At 46.5% G+C, this 23,721-nt stretch overlaps 1 protein-coding gene across 9 annotated transcripts in view; it reads right to left on the bottom strand.

Annotated features, from left to right (window-relative positions):
• The window catches only part of KALRN (kalirin RhoGEF kinase), a 671,401-nt gene that overhangs the window by 121,890 nt on the left and 525,790 nt on the right, over positions 1-23,721 (bottom strand). For all 9 annotated transcript variants that reach the window (XM_043473173.1, XM_043473170.1, XM_043473174.1 and 6 more), the window contains exon 34: positions 16,046-16,292. In XM_043473173.1, coding sequence (XP_043329108.1) covers positions 16,046-16,292 — 247 coding nt within the window. The remainder of the gene's footprint in view (positions 1-16,045; positions 16,293-23,721) is intronic.

Below are 23,721 nucleotides of genomic sequence, written 5' to 3'. Positions count from 1 at the left end.
CAGCCCAAACGCCAGATTACTGAATTCAGTGATCATTCTATTGGTCAGTCTTATCTTGAACCTTCAGTCCTTCTAAAAATGAACTTTATTTCCTTGTGATCCACTGCCTGGGTGCTATGATATGAGTCAACATTTGGTCTACCCACCCAATACTGGGGCATTCTGATAGGAATTCGAAAATGATTCAAAGTTGCTTGATGAGTAACCTCTTTTACTTTAAACCTTCCTCTGGGCCTTTGTGTTTGAAAACTGAAACTGTTAGTCGCTCAGTCGTGTCTGACTTTGTGCAACCCCATGATCTGTAGTCCACCAGGCTCCTCTGTCCATGGGATTCTCCAGGCAAGAATACTGGAGTGGGTTGCCAGCCCTTCTCCAGGAAAATCTTCCCGACCCAGGGATCAAAGCTGGGTCTCCTGCATGACAGCTGGATTCTTGACCAGTGTTCAGGTGACACTGGATCGTCTTTCCATCAAAATCTTTTTGCAAAAGGCTGATGACATCATCTTGTAGAAGCTAGCTTGAATTAGATGTCTGAGGAAGACTCCAACCTTGCTTCAGAAATAAAAGTACCAGAAACTAATAGGTAAAAAGTAAGCTATAAGGATATGTTGTACAGTGGCTGACTTTATTTTTTTTGGCTCCAAAATCACTGCAGATGGTGATTGCAGCCATGAAATTAAAAGACGCTTATTCCTTGGAAGGAAAGTTATGACCAACCTAGACAACATATTAAACAGCAGAGACATTACTTTGTCAACAAAGGTCTGTCTAGTCAAGGCTGTGGTTTTTCCAGTAGTCATGTATGGATATGAGAGTTGGACTACAAAGAAAGCTGAGTGCAGAAGAATTGATGCTTTTGAACTGTGGTGTTGGAGAAGACTCTTGAGAGTCCCTTGGACTGCAAGGAGATCCAGCCAGTCCATCCTAAAGGAAATCGGTCCTGGGTGTTCTTTGGAAGGACTGATGTTGAAGCTGAAGCTCCAATATTTTGGCCACCTGATGCAAAGAACTGACTCATTTGAAAAGACCCTGATGTTGGGAAAGATTGAAGGCAGGAGGAGAAGGGGATGACAGAGGATAAGATGGTTATATGGCATCACCGACTCAACGGACATGAGTTTGGGTAAACTCTGGGAGTTGGTGATGGACAGGGAGGCCTGGCGTGCTGCGGTTCATGGGGTCGCAAAGAGTGGGACACAACTGAGTGACTGAACTGAACTGATATATTGTACGACACAGAGAATACAGTGAATATTTTATAACAACTATAAATGGAGTTTTTAAAAATTGTTAAATAGCATTTTAAACTTATCACTACACTGTACACCTGTCACAGAATGTTGTACAATGAAATGAAAGTGTGAGTTGCTCAGTCATGTCCAAGTCTTTGTGACCCTACAGACTGTAGCCTGCTAGGCTCCTCTATGGAGTTCTCCAGGCAAGAATACTGGAGTGGGTTGTCATTCCCTTCTCCAGGGGATCTTCCCAACCCAGGGATTGAACTCTATAAATATACTTCAAAAAGAATCTGAGTACAAGTAGACCCTTAAAGTAGTCTTAGTCTCCATGTAAAGGATTCATTATGCATGTTTCCACTGGTCCTTATTAACCAGGCATCCACCCACTGTCAATTTAAAGGACATTAAAATAAAGCCATTAGGGACACCTACCCATCTTAAGTTGATATGATCAGCACATTTTGGGCCATTCTGAAGATTGGTTAGGCATCAATAACCCAAGAGTCCCATTGCCATCCTTGTGTGTCTTCCAGAATGAGACCAGTGATGTCTAAAACCCAGCAAGGAAGTCTTGAATACTACTGAGACACTGATCAATGTCAGACTGATTCATTGACTCAGCAAATACCTACTGAGTGCCTACTCTGTGCCAGGCTCTGTTTAAGGCACTGGGTCTACATTCTCAAACAGAAACAATCCCAGTTGTTGTGGAACGAGCTGCTACAACAGACTCAACATGAACATGAAAGAAAAGGGAATCAATGTTAGATATTTGACCAAGTTTTGAGTTTAGGGATTTAAGAAAATAGGTGCCTGAATCCTCTAACCTACATCTAGATGTTTTAATTGTCCTCAGGACAATTTGGAGGGGATGGTAGGACAATGGTTTTTAAACACAGATGCTTATTAGAATCATCAGGGAAGTTTTTCTATTAATAAATTTTAGGCCTTAGTATTTTTTTTTTAAGTTCTCCAGGTAATTTCAGGGTGGAACCAAGTTTAAGAACCACTGATGCCTGGGTCTTCCTCCCCTATCCCTCTCAGCATTCAGATGAATTCACTTTGGGTGAGGCTGTATCAGTATTTTTTCAGTTCCCCAGGTGTTTTGTAAGATGCAGCATAGTTTGAGAGCCACTGTTGTAATGTGGTGGTTCTCAAACTTGAGTGTGCATCAGAATTACTTGGAGAGTAAGTTACAGCACAGATTACTGGGCCCCACTCCCAGACTTTCTGATTCAGTAGGTCTGGGGTGGGGCCTAAGGATTTCATATCTGCAAGTTCCAGGATGATGTTCGTGTTGTTGGTAGAAGGACCACACATTGAGGACCAATTCAGTTCAGCTCAGTTCAGTCACTCAGTCGTGTCCAGCTCTTTGCAACCCCATGATCTGCAGCATGCCAGGCTTCCCTGAGCTTGCCAACTCCTGGAGCTTGCTCAAATTCATGTCCATCGAGTTGGTGATGACATGCAACCATTTCATCCTCTGTCGTCCCCTTCTCCTCCTGCCTTCAATTTTTCCCAGCATCAGGGTCTTTTCCAATGAGTCAGTTCTTTGCATCAAGTGGCCAAAGTATTGGAGTTTCAGCTTCAGCATCAGTCTTTCCAATGAATATTCAGGACTGATTTCCTTTAGGATTGACAGGTTTGATCTCCTTGCAGTCCAAGGGACTCTCTAGGTAGTGAAATCTTCCCCATCTGTTTGCAATCTACACCCTCTTCTTTTTGCAACAGCACTTTGATTTTTCTTTGAGAAACCAGCTCTCCTCCATTCTTAGATCATGTTTTTGGATGTAACTGACACCCTCCCTGTGTCCATGCTCCACTCTAAGGATAGGCCTATGACTTGGGCTTAGCCAGCCAGCCAAGGGGACTGGTTCAGATTTAGCACATGACCCAATTTCAACCAATGATAAAAAACTAGAGACCTTAGCAATAACTACTGTGAAAGTAGCAATCCCTTCTCAGAAGATTTCTACGTTGATAGAATGTTAATCTAAAGCAGCTGGAGGCCATCTTGCCATAAAGCCAACACAGAGGAAAGAGATGAAATGAGAGAGAGGTAGGGGTGTGTGTGTGAGAGGTTCGATGACATCACCTAAATATACTTCTTCCCTGAAGTTTTATTTATCCCTGGACCTTATATGAGCCCCACTCCAAATAAACATCATTTTGCATAAGACAGTGGAATGTCTATAATCTCAAGGTTTTCAAACTCCACCCCACCCACTCCCAAAATTCAGGCTAAGAACCACTGAGCTATAGCAGTATCTCTGCTGCTGCTGCTGCTAAGTCACTTCAGTTGTGTCCGACTCTGTGCGACCCCATAGACGGCCGCCCACCAGGCTCCGCCATCCCTGGGAAGAACACTGGAGTGGGTTGCCATTTCCTTCTCCAACGCATGAAAGTGAAAAGTTAAAGTGAAGTCATTCAGTCTAATCTGACTCTTCGTGACCCCATGGACTGCAGCCTCCCAGGCTCCTCCGTCCATGGGATTTTCCAGGCAAGAGTACCGGAGTGGGTTGCCATTGCCTTCTCCAGCAGTATCTCTGGAGTGTTCCTAATTTCCAAACAGATGGTTGAGTTTTATTCCTATTTTTGGCAGAATTTGTCTTCAGTGATGTCTCCAAGTCTATCTTGCATGAATTAGGCTCTCACCTATTTGTGTGTCCATTTTACCTCATCTCCATTTCCCACAACAGTGAGCCCCAAAGAATTCCTTCTGGTCTCAGCCTGCAGACATACTGGGCCTAGTATACCACAACGCTGGGCTTGGTACCAGTGTCCCTCTCGCCCAAAGTCAGCCACAGGCTTCAGGAACACTGGACCATGATTTCAGGCATCTGCCCTTTTCACTGACTGGTGTGTCCAATTTTATCCCTTAGACTTTTTCTCCTCAGATCTATAGGAACAGAGTTTTTTAAAATCACAACATTTATCCGGGTTTCTTAATGAGAACTCAGCCTAGAGATGGAAGGAATAGCAACTGTACTATGCCCCTACTCAGGCCTAGAGATTCCTGTGAGAACTTTCTTACAGTGAAAAGTACAGTACACACCTTCTACAGAACATGCCCAGTGAGGACTGTGGCATGGTTTCTGGTGACTATGGGGGGGCCTGCCTTCCTCAGTCTCACCCCAACCAGTCACTTACCTGCCTTTTCCTCAGCAGTAAATCTCAGCTCCAGCACCTACTCTCAGGTTCTGATCCAGATTCCTATCTAGAGTTTTTTAAAGCTCTGCAGGTTATTTCAATATGAAGTCAGGGCTAAGGACCATGGACCTTGGGACTCCGGGATTACTTCCTGCATAGTAGGTATAGAGTTTAGGAAGCACCCCAATTCAAATATTTTCACTTTCTCAAACTCTGACAGCTGGTCCTTTGACTCATTCTCCCACCACCTGCTACGCTCTCCAGCTACTAACCACATGCTCCTTAATCCCCATCTTCCTGCGTAGATTTCTGATCTGTAAACTGCCTAATGGCTGACACCGGAATGGTTCTTAATTTCCCCCAAAGTATCCTGTCCTGGCCTCCATTTGCGACTGTGGCTTAAAACGCCGAGGTTCTTGCCAAGTACTGATCATTTATTCAACAAAGAGTTGTTTTTTTAATATCTACTATCTGTGACTCACTAAGCTAACCTATATATGGGAATTTATATGGGAATCTTGTATGAGAAACATAAATTGAATATGATGTGTTCCCTGAGCAAACACAAAGAACAAGGTGAGTTCCAGGAAAGCAATTGGTTCAACGTTTTTGTAGCAGAAAAAGGAAATGGACGGCAAACCAAGACCATAAAGTACAGGTTTCATCTTTATGTGAAGAATAATAATTATCAGTGACCAGAAACACTTAAGATTAAAAGAAAGGAGGTGCAACGTGTACATTCTTTCTATATTTAATTTGAACTCCAAACATGTCTTTCAAAATTGTATAATGTCTATGTAGATAGCTAGCCTCAGGTTATATGTGTTATTTTAATAGTAATGTCTACAGAAAAAGCATTATTGCTATCAGTATGCATAGTAATCTCTTCTAGTTATATCTGTTTAGTGTGGTCTAACCACTGCACCACTGCTGGCCCCGTGGGTGTCTCCATTCACCTAGCGACAGCGTCTAGACTCCAAGGACTAAACTACTACTGAACTTGTTCTTTCTGTTTTCAACTATGCCCTGTAAATGTGTCCCTCTGTTCCTCTCTGCCTCCTTCTGGCTCAAAAAGTTAAGCCTGGCTTGCCCTGCCAACACTGCTTTTCAGGAAGGAAGTATCACTGATCGTTCACTGGTTTGAACCAAGCCCCAGGTAAGGGTAGCCCAGGTGATGGTGAGAAGGCCGTGGGGTTTCACAAAGGACCTAGCGGTCTCACCAGAACAGCCAGTGCTCATGCTCTTCTGGGGGACAGTGAGGTAAAGCTACAGACAGTCAGGATGGGTACCTGAGATCTGAGCTCAGGAGGAGACAAGCTATTTATCAAAGTGAGAGATGATGACTGCAGCTGGAGTTGCTAAAACCAAACCACTCCAGGTTTTATCTACTTCCAAAAAGGTTCACTTCTAAGTAGGTCAAAGTGTTCCCAAAGTAGGGCAGTAAGAAGTGCCCGTCTATCACTCTGACGGAGTTCCAGTTTGGGAAGGCTCACGATTACTAAGTGTCCACTATGAGGGATGGTATTTTCATTCTGACTGTCATTGCCCTCTTCCCTCCCACAGGCAGAAATAGCAGCTACAGCAGCATGTAGATTCCTGGGTGCGACCAAGAGGTTTCCGATACATTAAATGCAGTGTGGATTTTGCCTTAAGTAACTCAAGTCAGTTTATGGAGGAGTTCATGAATGGGAGGGATGTGGAAGACGCTGTCCATTCTTATATTTCTGAATTTTCAACCATTCCAGATGCATGAGAGGTAAGCTTAGCCCATGTGTCCCAGAGAAGATTTCCCAGAAAGCAGGATTGCAAAGATTTTCTCAGTTAGAACTCCAGGCCTCAGAATATTATTCCCTACCCCATCCTCAGGCCCCTCTGATAAAGTTAGCCAGTTTCCTCTACAGTCCTTGGGGGATGGAGGACACTGAGCCTGTTCTTCACAGATGAACTCTCTCAGGAGTCCTTGACACACGGTCCTTTCTCCTTCCTTCCCTCCCTCCTCTCTTCCTCTCTTCTCTTTTCCTTCCTCCTTCCTTCTTTCCCTCCCTCTGTCCTTCCTTTCCTTCCTCCCTTTCTTCCTTCCTATAAATATTTACCGAGACCTTCTTATATGTCAGCTACTGTTCAGGCTACCTGGGATAGAGTAAAGAACAAAATAAACAAAACCTCTTCACTTGTACAGGGAATCTGGGAAGCAGTTGGGGGCGGGGTGATAAACAACAAACATTGGTAAACATGCCAGGTAGTGACATAATTGCTGTGAGGAACAGTAAAACAGCAAAGGGGTATCCAGTGTGATAGTAGAGGGTGGGAGTGAGGGAAAGTCTCTCTAATCAGGTGACATTTAAGCAGAGACATGAAGGAAGTGTGGTGACAAATCATCTGGGTATATGAGGACCTGGGGTGTTCCAGAAGGTGTGGGTGCTGGGCAGGAGAACGCATCACTCAGTTGCAGAAGAGTTTGGTCAGGCAGGCTGGTCAGGAGGTGGTTAGGACGTGGTTGGAAGAATATGCCCCTCCCCGCAAGGATGTCCACACACCTAATCCTTAGAAACTGTAAATGCAATACATTACAGAGCAAAAGGGACTCTGCAGATGTGATTAGGGACCTTGGGATGGGGAGCATATACTTGATTATTCAGGTTAGCACAATGTAATCATGTGAGTCCTTAAAAGTAGAGAACCTTTCCCACTGTGGTCAGAGGGTGATGTGACTTTGGAAGAAGGACCAGAGAGATGCAACATCACTTGCTCTCAAGATGGAGGAAGGGACCACAAGCCAAGGAATGCAGGTGGCCTCCAGAAATCTAGAAACTGGAAAAGGTGAGGAAACAGCCTCTTGTCTAGGGCCTCCAGAAGGAGCCTCCCTGCAGCCACACAAGGGGCTCTTGTTATCACTGGAAGTGAGACAAGAGCCATGGACTGTTTTGAGCTGAGCCCAGCCCTCCTCCCTGTAGCCTGGAGCCCAGCAATGGTAGTTATCCACATGCCCACCTGTGTACAAAGGTAGGCACCCACACCCCCTGTAGCATACAGGCCTTGTGGAGAGTAAGGCAAATGGACGCAATAACAGAATCAGTGTTTCTAGCTGGGGCTTGGGGACAATGCTGGGGAAACCAGGCACCTAGCCCTCTCCCAAAGGTAAGGACAAGAAAAGAGGCAGGTTTGTCTGTGAGTGGATGGCCTCTCTGCTCCAGTGGATGGGGAGCTGGTATTAAACATGGCAAGTCTTGCAAACTGAAAAATTCCTCATCCATGTTGTAGAGTTTGAGCTCAGACTGCAGGTTCAGTGCTACGGGGGTCCTAGAGGAGGGGTAGTTGCTTTCAAAGTTTGACTGACACAGGGGAAGGCATTGAGGTGATAGGAAGAGGGTCCTCAACACTCTCTCTGGCCAAGCAGCATCAGAGTCCCACTACTGAAAGCTCCTCAGGCTGAGGGCTGCAAGGCTTGCTCCTCATGACCGACTGTTATGATCCTCTCATCTCTGACCTTCCCTGAGCAGGTCCGGTGGGCTTACCCCCAGCCCTCAGACCTCTGCTGCTCTTTCTCTGCCTCTCATGCTACAATCTGTGCGTGTCATTTCTGCATTCCCTGCCTTTTTGCAGGGAAAGTGGTTCTAGCTGAGGTAGCTCTAGCAAGAGAAAACTGCATCAGCTTCTCTTTGGGAAACATTCTGTTTTTGATTTCTCCTCTCTATCATTTCTCTCTCATTCCTTCTCAGCAAGCACACAGAGTGGTAGCCTCTCCTCTCTTGGATTGAATCTGAGGCTCTCATTTTAGCTCTGAGTGCCACCAGCTCTGAGCTGGTTCATGAGGCTCCAAGGAGCAAAGATGCTATTCATGTCTCACCCCCTTCCCCCTGGAATAATAAGAGGCATCATTCTCATGTTTATTTCACAGATTTACAGTGGGCACCAGGAGGCATGAAAATATGCTGTTGAAACAGGCGTTTGGCATAAGCTAAGTGTCAGCAGGCTGGTTACACAAAGGAGAGGGTCAGGCTCGGCAGGATCTCTGCAGAGGATCCCAGAGGCACCAGTTGTTTCCTTGGATAATGCAATGTCTCCTCCTGTGTCACCTCTTCTTGAAGCAGCACCACACGGGGTTGTACTGAAAGGGGGATGTGGCCTGACCTGACAGTTTTCTATTTGAGGCCTCCATTCCAAGCCCTTTGATGTCCTAAATAATATCAGACAATGGTAGCCAGTCCCAGGGAGGACATCTCACCCAAAACAAGGTAGGCTCGGGGCAAGTTCTATCTTTGCTGATCCCTTATCTTTAAAAGAAAAATAAAATAAAAACGAGGGTAAGGTATGAACTAGATGGCACCTACATCTCCCTCTTCCTGAAATTGTCCTGGGAGGGCTCCCATTTGGTCAGTAACTATTGAGTCATTTCTGGCCCATCCTAACACAGACAGGTAAGTGGAAGAAATTCAGTTGAAAATAAAATAAGGCAGTTTTTACAAAATTAGTCTTTGTCCTTCTCTTCTTTGAATTGGGGAAGGACACATTCATGCCCACCCAGCAACACTCAACATTTCAGCACTGCACTCCATCACGTAGGGTGAGCCCAGCTCTAGGGTATGATTCAAACGTTACCTTCAATGACCAGAGTTAATCAATGAAAGAACAGGGTATTGAGAGGTGCAAGCCAGGGAATAATATGAATTTTCAGCTCAAATATATCATATATAAACCCTACCCTCTAGGTGGAGGCAAAAGAAAATGAGAAGAGAGGAGTCCACTGTTATTTCTTAGGAAATCAGTCAGCTGGATCTGCTGTTGGTAGCGCAGAAAGGGCTCAGGGTAGGCCAGGAGTAGAAACTGAGGGAGGGGAGAGGGTGCAGAGTAGAGACGTTGCTGGGCCTTTGCAAGGCCTATGGATGGAACTAGAAACAGAACCTTGAGCCCGTGAACAGCCCTGGGGAAGATTCAAGCTGGAAACACCCTAGACACATCCCTATAGAGGCATCAGAACTGGGACAAAGGACAGGGAAATGAACGTTAATCGACAGTGTGGTACTCACAGGCCGGAAGTCTAACTCAAGGCAAGTGGGCACTATTGCCCATTTTATGGATTTTAAGTATCTTGTCCAAGATTATCAACTTATCAGTGGCTGGGCAAGGATTCAGACCCCCCCCCACCCCCGCCTCAGATCTTCCACTTCAAGACTCTTATTCCACACCTCGCATCATGCCATCCATGCCCTTCTACATGTCACTCTAAAACCTCATGCAAAGCAGGGTCACTTATGTTTCATTCTAAGCAATCTATGCACATAACAAAGAGAACAACTTCACAGCTTAAAAGCATTTCTACTTAACTTTGCAACCTCTGAGGCTCCCAGCAACTGTGAGAGATGAGTATGTTTATCTGCTTCCCCTACAGTCGCAGAAACCAAGATTCAGTGACTTTCTACTTGTTTCGTATTCTGTCCTCTTCCTGGTCCATCTGACTCCCTGAGTAGCAAGCCCTCCCCAGTTTTCTCAAAGATTTCCAAGTATGCTTCTATGAAAAAGATAGGCTGATTATAACATATCAGATCGAACCATTTAAAATTTCTGATTTTCAACCAGTTTTGACTACAAATATGGCTATTTCATGTGGTTTAACCTAATAAATTGGACCTCAAAATGAAGGTTTATATGCTATGCGTGGATGGATTAAACACAGGACACTTAGACTGCTATCACTTTAGGTTACTTACAGTACTTGCCTGATGTGGAGAGAAAAAAGCAGATGTTTTTAGAACAGGATGGGATCGTAGAGGTAAATCAGGAAGACATGGATAAAAGGTGATACAAATGCTATTTTAGAACATGTCACAATATGAATAACTGTACAGAATAACAACAACAACAAAAAAAAAATCAGCCCATAGAGAGCCTCAGAGTGGACGGCAGTCACTATTATTAAGTCCTGTGAGAGACTGGCAGTGAACTCTGTAGCCGGTAGGCAGGAGGAGACTCTAAGTGTCTGGATTTGACAGCAGAGGAAATAGTAAAGGTGCATTTTCGCTTCTGAAGCAGAAAGTGCAGGGAATTCCCACCCTGCAGCGAATCTGCTAGACCAGTTGGACCAGCTCCAGGAGGTATCCGGCCCCCAGCAGAGCTGGACCCCATTTAGCCCACTAGCCAGAGTGCTGCTCAGAGCCATTCTGCTCCAGCCAGGCTCCTTCGAGGGGGCAAAGCACGCACAGGACAAGTCTGTCTGCCACTACTGCCCGTAGGGAAGGGAGCCCAGGAGACCAGAGGGAGAGGGAGTGGGAGGCAGCATGTGTACAGGGCTTGTGCTCTTTCAGCCTTCACCCAGCTAGACTGGGTAAATCCAAGGGCACTGAGTCAGAGAGAAGGACAATAAAGCAAAATAGCTCTCTTCAGTACCTCTAGCCTTGGGAGGTGGTGCAGCCCTGTGGTAAAGAGTGAGACCTTGGAAAATAGACTTGCGTTCAAATCTAGATCCACCACTAGCAAGCTATGTGACTTTGGGGAAGTTACCTGATCTAAGACCCAGTTTTCAGTCTGTCAAATGAGGAAAATAGTGAAGCATGAACACAGAATCTGGCCCTTAGTGAGGCTCAATAAAGGCCAGGTACTTTTAAGAGCTGATTACACACTTAACACAGGTCAACAGTATCACGACTTGCTTGGCATCTTCAGGCTGTGGTGGTACATCCCTCCAGAGCCCACTGTTCTCCACTGTGCTATACCTGCACACCTTCCCCAGCCTGGGAAAGCTGTTCCCGAGGCCAGCTAGGTGATAAAAGGAGAACTCATCAGGAGACCCCATAAGAGAGGACTCCCCGTAAACAAGCCAGGCCGCCACGGGCACTGCCTCTTTCCTCCAGGACATCAGCGCCAGGGCTCACCAGGCCCTGGTTTAGTTTGGCTAAGCAAACAGGCATTTCCTTATGGCTAGCTTCTCCAGGTGCTCAGTTGGAGCCAGGGCAAAATCATACAGGAAAAGAAAAGGAACACAGGTATCCTAGAGAGCTGGGTGGAGAAGAACCTGGGCTGTATTTTTGGACCCTGGGGCAGAAGTACCTAGGACCAGTGCTTTTTTGAAAGACCGCTTTTAAGTGTACAGTTCAGCGGCAGTAAGTACATATCTAATGTTATATAACTACACCATCATCTACCTTCAAAATTTTTTTGTCTTGCGAAAGTGAAACCCTGCACCTGTTAAACACTAACTCCTCTTCTCCTCTTAAACATAATTCCTCTTCTCTCCCCAGTCCCTGGCAACCACCATTCCACTTTCTGTCTATGAATTTGACTGTGGTAGTTACCTCACATAATGGAATCGTACAGTTTTTGTCCTCTTTTGTCTGGCTTATTTCACCTAGCACAATGTCCTCAAAGTTCATTCATCCTGTAGCATGTGTCAGATTTTCCTTCTTTTTTTAAGTCTAAATAATATTTCATTGTATGTATATCCTACATTGTGTTTACCCTCACATCTACTGATGGACACTTTGGTTGCTTCCATCTTTGCTATGAACATAACAGTACAAACACCTCTTTGAGTCCTTGCTTTCAATTCTCTTTGGGGTATACATCCAGAATTGGAACTGCTGGATCATATAGTAATTCTGTTTAATTTTTTAAGGATTCCCATACTGTTTTTCACAGCAATTCACCATTTTACTTTCCCACCTGCAGGGTAAAGGTTTCCAATTTTTCCACAGCCTCACAAACACCTGTTATTTTCTATGGTTTGTGAAAAAAATAATAGCTTTCCTGATGAACCACTATGAATTGGTTTCACATTACAGCATTGACATGTGGCTCCCTCATGATCAGTGATGTTGTCCATCTTTTCATGGGCTTATGGACATCTGTATACCTTCTTTTGAGAAATGTCTATACAAGTCTTTTGTTCATTTTAAAATCGAATTGGTTCTTGGTTGTTGAGTTGTTACATAACTGCATATTAACTGCTACCAATAGACTTTAAAGTCCTTCCTATGTCTGACACTCAGGCAGCACCAAACCCATAAAGCAGTCACTCTCAACCCATTAGAATTACCAAGGAACTTAAAAAATACTAATGCCCAGGCCCTTGGTGGCTCTGAATTAACTGGTCTGGGGTGTGGCATAAAGCACGAGTACTTTTTAGTCTCCTCCTTAGGTAGTTCTCAGATGCACCAGATTGAAACGGTTGAAACCACCGCTACAAAGTCTTTGTCCCTTGGGAGGTGCTGCCTTCGCCATTCACTGCTGAGAAAGTCAGAGGGGATTAGGAAGAGGAATGACTAGGTCCACAGGGCCCAACTCCAGGGAGAAGCTCTAGGATATCAGGGGGGTGTAACAGGAAAGGCAGGCCCCTCTGCTTTGTCACACAGCCCCACCAGTGGTCCTGCCACAAACATATCAAGAGGAAACAAGCAACCACTGACTCCTAAGTAGCCTCAGGAAGGAAAGGCTGGAGAAAGGCCCTGGAGCTTCTTGGAAGCCCAGCAGGCAGAGTGCGGTGCAGAGGTTCAATGAGGAGGTGGGAGCCCTGGTCTCCTCCAGCCCTGCCACCAACTCCCTCTGTGGCTTTGAGAGGTCACCTTGCTTTCCTGTGCCCCAAAGTGCCCCTACAAGAGAGGAGGCTGGCCAGTGCAGTGGTTCTCAACCTTTCTGTCCCTTGGATTCAGCTGAGGAGGATTTGAAAAACACTGACCCTCAGGCCTACTCTGGGAATTCTGAAACCTCTTGTTCGAGGTGGGGCCTGGATCTTGTCATTTGATAAAGTGTCCTGGTGATCCTGGGTGGCCAGAGTTGAGAACCCTGCTCTAGTGGTTCTCCAAGTTCCCTCCTCAGTGCTGACATCCAGGGCTCTTTTTTTCTCCATTTCTGGGGATGGCAGTCATGCCTGAGTACTCAGGCAGCACTCAGCACACACATGATTTCCTACCCCTTAAGGTTTGTAGAAACACTAGCCTGATGCTCTCTCAAAGGTTAAGAGGACCAGTTGCCTTCCGAGCATTGATAAAGAAATGAATTCTGACCTCTGATGACACTGGAGGATGCCCTAGCCGGTTCCACAACCCCCAGAAGATCATTCCAGCCTCAGTTCCACTGGGCATAACTCAGGAGGTGGAGTGCCCACTGGAGACTAGTCACTTGGAGAGGAGAGAAGGCCAGGTGGCCCACAGGCAGCCTGCTAGATGGGAGAAGGAATAGCTTATCGAATTTCTGCCAAGAGGCTGAGACTCCAGACAGGTCCTAGAGGGAGACAGAGGGGCTCTTCCAAGATGAGGCGTGTGCTTGAGTGTACATACCTCCAGCTGAGGCCTCGTTAGGGCCGTGGGGCTGTTCTCAGAAGAGAGACTTAAACCTGACTACTGGGAGTCAGGCACCTGGAGGAGGGGGATCCTGAATCCACAGGGGTGAGAAGCCAGTGAGAGCTCACAGGCTGCCATGTGAAACCCCGCCTAACTGGCTTATGTTGGGAGAGAGCAAGAAGGCTGCCAACAGGAAGAGCCAAGGAAATGGTGATAGGCACTACGGGTGGTGCTCATAAGTCATGATGGCAGCAGAGTTAGCTGGAAAGTTCTGTGACAGTCTCCTGGCTTTCTTGCCTCTATTTTGCATCCCTCATCCTCAGCTCCCATTTTCAATTAACTCTCCACTAACCATATGCCCCCTCTGGACACCTCCCCCTCCCGCATTGGGCCAGGGCAGCGAGGGGATGCAACCAGTCAGGGACCAGGGAAGCCAGGCCTAGGGCAAGAAGCCCAGGTCCTCCCTGAAAGTCAAGTCCTTTCTGATAGACCACCCCACAATGGGAGATGAGTGACCAGTTAAGTTTCCCAGCAAATGAATGGCCATCCTGGCTTTGTCTCCGGAGATGGGAGTTTTCAGTCATTTTGCTGAATAATCTGTGGAAGTGATATAATAACTATAACTTATCCTGACAACTAACATGTACTGAGTGCCAGGCACTGTTCTAAGTGTCTTGCATATATTATACTTCATTTCACCCGCACAATTCTAACGTCTTTGTGTCCCAGGTTCCCCCTTGGGGTGATTTCAAGTGAACCCGAGATCCCCTGCTTTTCCCTTCCCCAAAACCACCAGATTCTCTAGTGACCACTTCAGAGGACCGAGGAGCTACACCTGCAATTACAGATCCACACAACTTCCTGATACAGAGCAAAGAGGGAAACGCGGGTGATGGCTGCACTGCGGGAGGGGAGCACAGGGGGGGGTGTGTGTGTGTGTATGTTAGCTTTTAGCTGCCATTCTCAGGATGGAAACCACCCCTACCCCCATCCAGGCCGTTGGAAGAACTAGGCAGCACCAATAATGCAACCTGCTAGCGCCACCTTGTGGAGGAGAGGAGGAAGTCAGGTTTTAGAGGTGGACCTGATGGAATTCCAGAAATGAAAACATATCACAATTTCATTAGTCAATAGCATCAACAGCTCTCCGTGGTGACCCTTACCGCTGCCTCCTGACAGAATCAGGTCCTTCCCTCTTCCCATTCCATAAATACCTAGCACAGGGTTGCATGGAAACCCAGAGGTAGATGTCTGACCAGTGACAAAAAGAAGCTCAGAATTAAGAGAACTCGGCTGTTCTCAGGGCGTCAGTGTCCTCAATGTAAAACAAGTGACTTCAAGGCCCTGACAGCCTTGACTTCTTAAGTCAGAGGCCCTCGAACTTGAGTGTGTGTCGGTGTCCCTGGGGACTTGTTAAGACGCAGACTGTGGCCCTGCCCCAGCATTTCTGGCCCAGAAGGTCTGGAGTGGAGTCTGAGAATTTGCATTCCTAAAAGTTCTCAGGAGATGAAGATGCTGCCAGTCCAGTGACACCCCTCGCCTGGAGAATCACTGTTTTCAGGGGCTCAGTCTCCCCAGTGTGAGACAGTGAATAAACAAGCAAGTGGGAAGAACACAGAGCTTATACAAAACGAAAGCCAAGGCCCCAGTAATTAGTACGTCAGAGGCACATAAATGATTGTCTCAGACCCTGGCAAGGCTGAGGGGAAGGTCACACTCAACCGGCTTGTGCTGTGTGTTACCCCCAGATTTGCTCAGTCTTCTGCGGACTGTGAGCACCGGGGTAGGGGGAGGGGCCCCGGGAACTGACCGCCGCTGTGTGGGGGAGGGGTTAGTGGAGAATGGAATCTAGGTACTGGGCTGTGGGTGGAAAAGAACTTTTTTGGATGTCCAGCGATATAATGGGAGAGTTAGAAGAGATCTTGGTGGTTTAGTCACTAAGTCGTGTCTGACTCTTGCAACTCCATGGACTGTAGCCTGCCAGGCTCCTGGGTCCATGGGATTCTCCAGGCAAGAATACTGGTTGTCATTTCCTTCTCCAGGGGATCTTCCCGACTCAGAGATCCAACCTGGGTCTCCTGCATTGCAGGCGCATTGTTTACTGACTGAGCTACCAGGGATCTTAGGGGTCATCTAAGTCAGCCTTCATTTTTAAGATGAAAACGATTCAGAAAGATTAAGTGATTCTTTCCCAAAGTTACATGGTTGTTCCATAGCTCTTTCTTTTTAAGCTCCCAACGCACTCCCTCACAAGTGGGTCTCAGAGAAATCCCACAGGTCAAAACAGGCTCCTGAGACAAGTGAGTGCCATGATGCTCTTCTAACAAGTGGGCCACATCTCTGGCGGCCTCTGGTCCTCATCCCCCCCCCCCCCCTTCTCCCTACCTTTCACCAGGGGGAAGAAGCAGTCCATCTCCACGCTGCTTCGGGAGTGGGAGATGCACAGGGCACTGCTGGGGACCAGCCCCTCCTGAGGGGGGCTCCGCTCCGTGGTTCGGACCAGACACCAGCCTGGCCGCTCGCTCGGCCGCTCCAGCAGCTCCACCGTCTGTCCCACCTGGATGCTCAGCTCGCTGCTGTGGCCTGCGTTGAAGTCCTGGAGCACCACGGTCAACTCACAGCCGCCAGAGAGCTTTTGGGGGTGAGGTGGGGGTGGAGTAAAACACGAGGGCATGGGGGAAGGAGACGGGTAGGTGGGTGGGTGGGGAAGGGGACAAAGTGCATGAGAGCAGAGGAGAGGGGGAAGGGAAATAGAAAGGATGAGATTCAGGGTGGAGAAAGGGCAGAAGATTGGAGAGGGAGTCAGGAAAAGAAAAAAAACAACAACCAAGAAATTAACAGTGTTATTCAATTACTCACTGGTTCACTCTAGCTGCAGTGACAGCCTGGAGCCTACCCAGAACCAGGCTTTGCTTCTAACTCCTTCTTGTAGCGTGGGAGTTAGTTCTTTTCATTGTTCCTCTACAACCTTCCAGCCAACTGTGTCCTCCAAGCCTGGCCCTAGTGTGTCCTTTTTCTTCTTCCAAGGGTGCCTCTGCCCCATGCCTGGCTGCACTCCTGGCCCTCACATTCTTCTGACATCATTTTTAACTCCCTCACTCTCACTTGATTCTAATTGATGTTGGGAATAATGCAGATGACCTCCCTTCCTTCTCATTCCTGCCACCTTCCTCATCCCCACCCCATGCTGCAGCCATTAGCATAAAATGGAGGCACTAGCGATAGAAAAGAGAACAGGCCCTCAGCTCAATGGCAGACACAGAAGACCAGTCACCTGGAAGGAGAATAGAATCATCTTCTGCTTGCTCAGCCACTGGGGAGCGGAGAGAAGATGGGCAGAGAAGAAGAACGGGCACATTTTCCTTAGGAACCTGCCTTAGTGCTCCAGCCTTCTTCCCTCTAGGCCTGCCACCATTCCTGGGGCAGAATCAATAAAACTGGGGAGAGAGACCCTGCGACAGGAACACCCTCTACTAGCTGAACACTGAGACTTATTACTCTCACTGAGAGAAACCATTCGTTATTCATTTGTCTTCTGGAACTCGGCACACAGCCTACCTCTTAGAAGAGCTGCTGCACTTCAGGGTAGGGTAAGAAGTGGGGGAAGGGAGGAACAGGAGACCCAGGGGCCCAGCTCAGCAGCCTGTTCTTTAAGATTCAGAGGGAAGATCCCTATTATCTCCAGGGACCTCACCTTCAGTCTGCACATCTTTGATTTAAGCCTCCAGGGTCTGCACTGTCAGTACCAGCAGCTACAGTGATGCACTAGTCTAGACCTGTTGGGTAGCTATGAATTTCACACACATCCAGAGAGGCTTTTGCTGAACCGTAAGCATGGCATAGGTAAGCACAGTGAGTAGGGAATCAACAGTCCCCCCAGGGTCAAAAGCTTGGTTCCCCCCGGGGTCAAAATTCTCAGGACTGTGAGAATTTTCTATTGAAGGAACTTGAACGTTACAGTGGGCTCGAGAAGGTTAACATGACATATCAGACTCATAGCTGCAATATGCATCATTACCAATCACAAAGCATGGAGTCCACTCTAAACACTTTTTCATGGATGGGCATGGTTCTGCCATCAGGGTTAGGTCAAGAAGAGAAAGTGTAGGACAAAAGGTGGGAGGTGGAAAGAGACAGGAAGAAAGAAACATGGTTTTGGTTCATTTTTGACTCTCCCATTAAGTACACAGACCCCACTAGCCCACTCTCCTGGTGTTATCTTCTCCGAAGTATCATTTAGAGAAGGATGTTGTGGAATGGAAATACCTCAAGTCTGAAGAGTGCTCTTACAGTTTGTAAAGTACCTTCACATATATTACCCACTCCATCGTCATTTCTTACATCAAGAAATTTAAGCTCAGAAATGTCAAGATCAGTGGTTGGAACACTGAGTGTGCATAGAAATCACCTAGGGAGGTTAGTTAAAATGTAGATGCCCTAGCTGTTCCCTCCCTTGCTCCTGGATTAGGGCCCAGAAATGCATGTTTTTAACAAGGAACCTCCAGGCCTCCTCCTGAAACTCAGGGTTCTGGAAGGGGACCCCCTCCTGGTCTGCCATTTGAAACACTGCTAGGCGGTTTCCCATAGTCACCCAGCTGGGCTTGAACCCAGATTTCGACTGCAAATCCCATGCTCCTTAAACCACACACCACAGGGCAAGTCACACATTTTCAGGTATGTCTATGGTTGGAGAGGGTGGGAGGCACATAGGGAGAAGACATCAGTGGCCTGAGTTCCTGGGTCTCTCAGTTTGCCTGCCCTACATCAGGTCTCTTAAGCTTTTTGGATTGAAATTCTTGACCAGTTTACACTACATATGAATAACTGTATCACTGAAACACAAATTTTACTCTGATATTCTGTTTAATTTTTCTCCCTTTCAGTTGCTGGTGGCATCCCACTAGGTCGATTATACTTTTACTAATGGACCATTTGTAGGATTCTGGTCTAGGTGACCACGACATTTCCTTAACTCTAAAAAGTTCTGTCACTGAGTTTCTATGCCTCTGTGGAGTTCTCCTCTGTGCCACCCTCAGGAACTCAGGTTCTTTGCTGGGGCCAAGGGTGCACAGGGCCTGAGCTGTAACCTGCAACCTTTTCAGGGCTGGGTGTGGCCCTCTGCAGACTGTTGAAGGAACGCAAAGGGGGCCTGAAGCTCTGGTTGCAAACAGCTCAGTAGGCTACCAGACACAAGGCCCGTTGCCCCTGAGGGCAAGTTACAGCCAGACCCACCTACCAGCAGGTAGAGGACCAGGGGGTTAAGAGGGTGGAGCCATTTTATGCCTTCTGCAGTTCAAAATCCAGTTCTAGTAGAGGAGCCTGGAAACACCACTAGGTGGTGCTGTGTGCCACTTGCAGGCTGACAGTCCAGAAATGAGGACGTGGAAGATGAAGGAAAGGCATTTCTGTGATGCTCATGCTCTAGATCCAGCCAAACCCACTTTCATCAAATACAGGGTTGATAACCTGGCTCCTCTCACCTCGATGGCTTAAGTCAGAGATCACTACATGGGGTCCCCATCCCCATGGCAGTAAGGGAATCCCAAACAGTGGCAACGGAGGGATGAGGAGAAATGGATGAGGCAGTGGTGAGGCATGGCTGCCCTCCAAACAGCCCCTGTCCTCTTCCAAGAGCCACGGGGAAATTTTAGGGTGCACAGATTTGGGGTTCACAATTGAGAAACACTGCTTCAGAAAACCCCCAGTGGAATTAGTACTGAAAAGTTCTAAGAGCCCCTGTTGATATGGGGATGGTCAAGGGCAGAGGGGCCAAGAGATCTCTGAGGAACCTTTGCACATTTAAGGTGCTTCCTTGCAATTCTTAAAGTAATTCATTCAGGCTTTGTGCCTTACGCTTTCTGGACTGTGATGCTTCTCACCACCATCTGAACATTAACTACACAGAGTGTGTGCGTGCTCCATCACTTCAATCATGTCTGACTCTTTGCAATTCTATGAACTTTAGCCCTCCAGGCTCCTCTGTCTGTGGCATTTCCCAGGCAAGGATACTGGAGTGGGTGGCCATGCCTTCCTCCAGGGGATCTTCCTAACCTAGGGATCGAACCCTTGACTCCTCCATCTCCTATACTGCAGGCACATTCTTTACCTCTGAGCCACCCGGGAAGCCCCTACACAGAAGGCTCATTAACCAATAAGCCCAAATCCCTCACAAATACTAAAGTATCAGTTCCACAGAAAAGTTCATGTGTATATATTTCTTTTTGACCAGTTCTGGTGTCTCCTGACTCACAGAGTCCCATGATCATTATTTTCTCTTCCTCCTCCTCCCATTTCCCAAGGACCAGTGGCTGTGTCCCCATCCTCATGGTTTCTTATTGCCTTTGCAGCGAGTGGCACATTTGGGAAGTTCCCATCTCTCTGCCTGAGCTAAATCTCCAGTCCCAGGAACTTAAACAGCTTTATCTAACAGCCTGTTACAGAAAGTGCTGCAAAGAACAATTCCTGTTTTCACTTAATTAGTTTCTTCTTCACAGGCAATTTAGAACTTAAGGTCTTCCTTTGCAAATCTTTATATTTTTATTTTATATTTCTCAGCATATTTGTTTTCTAACTTTCCTTTTAGGCTTGCATATTATTTTTCCCATCTGGCTTCATTTCCAACACTCCCTTGTCAGAGATGACCCCTTCGTGCTTTCCCAACACAAAACCACAAAACTGCCACATACAGCCTATCTTTCAGCTGTTCCCCCACTTGACTGACTAGCCATGGAGACATGCACGGAGCTGGAAAACCACTGCCCATTTACCCTCCTTGCCTCCACTCTGGGCTTGTCTTTTGGCCTCTGACTCCTCCCCAAGGAGGGCCATTCACAGCCAAGGCAGCTGTCTGGACACACTCTCTCTCTTCCTCAGTGTCCACATCTCCCAGAACTGACTTATTTTAAAGATGACTTTGCTTTCAATGATCAGTTCCTTGAACAACCTCTGCTTCCTGAGTATGCAAGCCTTCCACCTAAGCAGCTCTCATTCTTACTTCTCTGATGCATCTATCCCTCCCCTTGCCCCATCCTCCCATTTCATGGCTCTAGACTTGGATTACTTTCATAATTTCTTCAGCCTCCCAGGCCCTCCTTGCCTCCTTTAACTACCTGCTCTCTCCCACTGCCAGCTGTCTGTCCATGAACACTGTTATCTGCGCCTCCCGCTCTCACACCTGCAGCTTCACTATGAAGTTGCCCCATGGAGATCTGCCATCAGGCAGCTCACTGACTTTCCCAGCACTTCAGATGTCCTACTCTCCACTGAGCTGAGCTATGCTTATCTTCAAAGAAAATAAAGCTATGATCAGGTTCTTTCTTTAACTAGTTCCCAAGGGTAAAGCAGGCCTTGTGTTCTAGATGCTTTTTACTGATCAAAATGTTAAAAACTTGACTTTTTCCTCTATTAGCAGAGTCCCTGATTTTTCTAAGATGACCATCAATCCCCCCACAGTAGCTTGTTTTTTGTTCTTTTCATGATGTATGTTTGAGTCTCTTCTACCATCCTGTTGCTTATTCCCTCCATGAACAACTTTCCTATTTGATGGGTGTCCTTAGACCTGTCTCTCACACCACAGAGGTCACAGGTGATTTGATGGGCACCAGGAAGGGCTGTCATGTCCTGTCCAAAACTTTGAGGCTGCATTGAAGTTTTATTGCATATTTTTAAACTATCTGAAATTGAAAGTTGCTTTACTTTCAAACTATCAGTTCAATCCTACTCCAGATTCTAAGACCAGACTTATTCCTGCCAGAAAAAATGTCATGAGTCTTAACCTGATAGCACAGTCTCAGCATGAAGCTGGGTGTGATGGAGTCTTCTCTGACCTTGCACCCCAGTTTCTGTAATCTCCCATCTTTCTCACTTCACAGTGACCGCCCTACTTAATGACCCCCCCTACTTAGCAGTGTGTCCCTGGCCTGGGTGTGAGTCTTTGGTGAGGCCTGTTAAACCCCTTTGATGCTAATTAACCATTTGTGTCTCCTCCCATTGCCCCTGAGTCAGCAGCTGATGCTTTCGCTTCCTTTCCCAGTCTCTCTCCTTTTTGGGTCCAGGCTTTCTTCGCGGAGCCTGGTCTCCTCTTGCCCAGTCTCTGGGTGGACTTCACCCTCCACCCTCTGTGATACTTCCCAGAGGGCAGAAGGAGCACCACACCTTCCTCCTGCTCCTTGGTGACAGCACACGCTGCTATATACCAGGGAAGACTTCATAACCACCCCTGGCTCTTGCTCATATTCACCAGAAACTACTGCTTTCATGTAGGTCACTTTTGCTTGGTTACTGTTTGGAGATTAATGGAACCTCCTTCTTATATAAACAGTGTGAACTAGATTACCTCTGTGAGCTTCCCCATGTTACAGAAAAAGAACATGAATATTCCCTGTGGGGTTTCTGGTAATATTCAGAAATGTAGGACTACACCCCTCCCTTCTGTTATCTCAGAGCCTCAGCTTCTGTGTGCTCTGCTTATCAGATTCTCCCCAGGCAGCACAGACTAGTGGTGAGGCAGGGACTCCGGAGCCTTTATTGGTTGTGTGACCAGGGACAAGTTACTTAACATCTTGGTCTCAGTTTGCTCATCTGTAGAATGGGGGTATGTCACAGTACCTACTTTGTAGGTTGTTATAAGATTAACTGAGATAACACTTGTAAGTATTAAATGAGCTAATACTTTTAAATATTTTTAAAGCACTTAGTGCCTTGAGCAGAATTAGCTCTCTAAGTGTTTAAAAATGAATGCCAGAGGTATTAATTTATTATTATTTAAATTTGAAGGGAAAGTTAGGAATAGAGAAAAATGGAACAGAGAAATCAATTTGATGGTGCATTTATCTGGGAATAGATTGTGCCAGATGTATCAATATATAGGCATGTAAATGATTATACAATGATTATGCCATGAATTAATGTGTAAATGAATACTTTTTTTTTTCCTTTTTAAACATCTTAATGGAGTCTTGTCCTAAATCCAGCCAACTAGAAGAACTGGCCCTTGCTGTCTAGGGAAGGTGATGTGGACACCTTTAAAGGTTTCCCAAGTCAGCACGCCGGTTCCCTCCAGTTAGCCCTGCCTGACCTCAGACAGCCTCAGGAGCTGGAAGCACCAGGTAATAAGGAGGGCAGGAGTACAGGCGGGGCTGAAGAGGGGAGAAGGACTGAACGTCTGAAAGGAAGCAGATCCCTAGATCCCCCTCTACCCAATGCACACTTTCCTGAAAAATTGAAATTCACTGAACATCTACACACAGAGTAAGGCAATGACCACATCCTTGTCCCTCTTGGCTCCCAGAATACTGGTAATCAAATATAACCATTTTAGGTAGATCTGAGGCTTTTTCATTGGAGAAACCATACGGTGTATAGAAACTGACAGCTGGGAACCCCTCCCCACAAAGCTGCAGTGCCCTGCCAGATCACCAACAGGGAATCCTTCCAGTCAATAAGCACCTTCCTTTTACACAGAATATGTGGTCAGCTTTCTTGGTGCCTCAAGATTCAGCTAAGAATTACCAGACTTTTCAGAAAAGTCTCCCTGACAGAAACCAAACTAGGCAAACAAAGAGGACCAGGAACTCAGAGGGAACAAAACGCAGGCAGGACAAACTTCAACAACACTATAATGTCCTCAGAGAGATAAGAGGATATTTTATCCATGAAAAAAGAACAGGCTGCTACAGAAAGGAGAAAACTTACAGTATGAGAAAGAGCTCTTAGAAACTAAAATTATGATTGGAAAGAGACATTTCACATATGGGTTGGTCTCCCGCATTGCAGGCAGATTCTTTGCCAGCTGAGGCACCAGGGTAGCCCTATGGGTTGGAGATATATTCAAATTTTCCAAAAAGTAGAATAAGAACACCAGTAGAAGAAAATAAGAGAAAAATAAGACAATTAGAGATTATCAATCCAACAAGTTTTAGATAAAGTAGAAAGGAATAAATTGTAAAGAAAAATCCCTAGGACTGAGGGCATGAACTGCCAAATTGTTACAGTGTTCTAAGTGCCTGCTGTAATTAGTTTTTTTTTTTTTTTTCCAAAAGACCTACTCTAAAGCACAGCAC

Source organism: Cervus canadensis, chromosome 7, assembly GCF_019320065.1.
Source record: "Cervus canadensis isolate Bull #8, Minnesota chromosome 7, ASM1932006v1, whole genome shotgun sequence".
Classification (NCBI taxonomy): domain Eukaryota; kingdom Metazoa; phylum Chordata; class Mammalia; order Artiodactyla; family Cervidae; genus Cervus; species Cervus canadensis.
The sequence above is the reverse complement of the archived record's forward strand: the minus strand, read 5'-3'. Positions and strand labels throughout refer to the sequence as shown.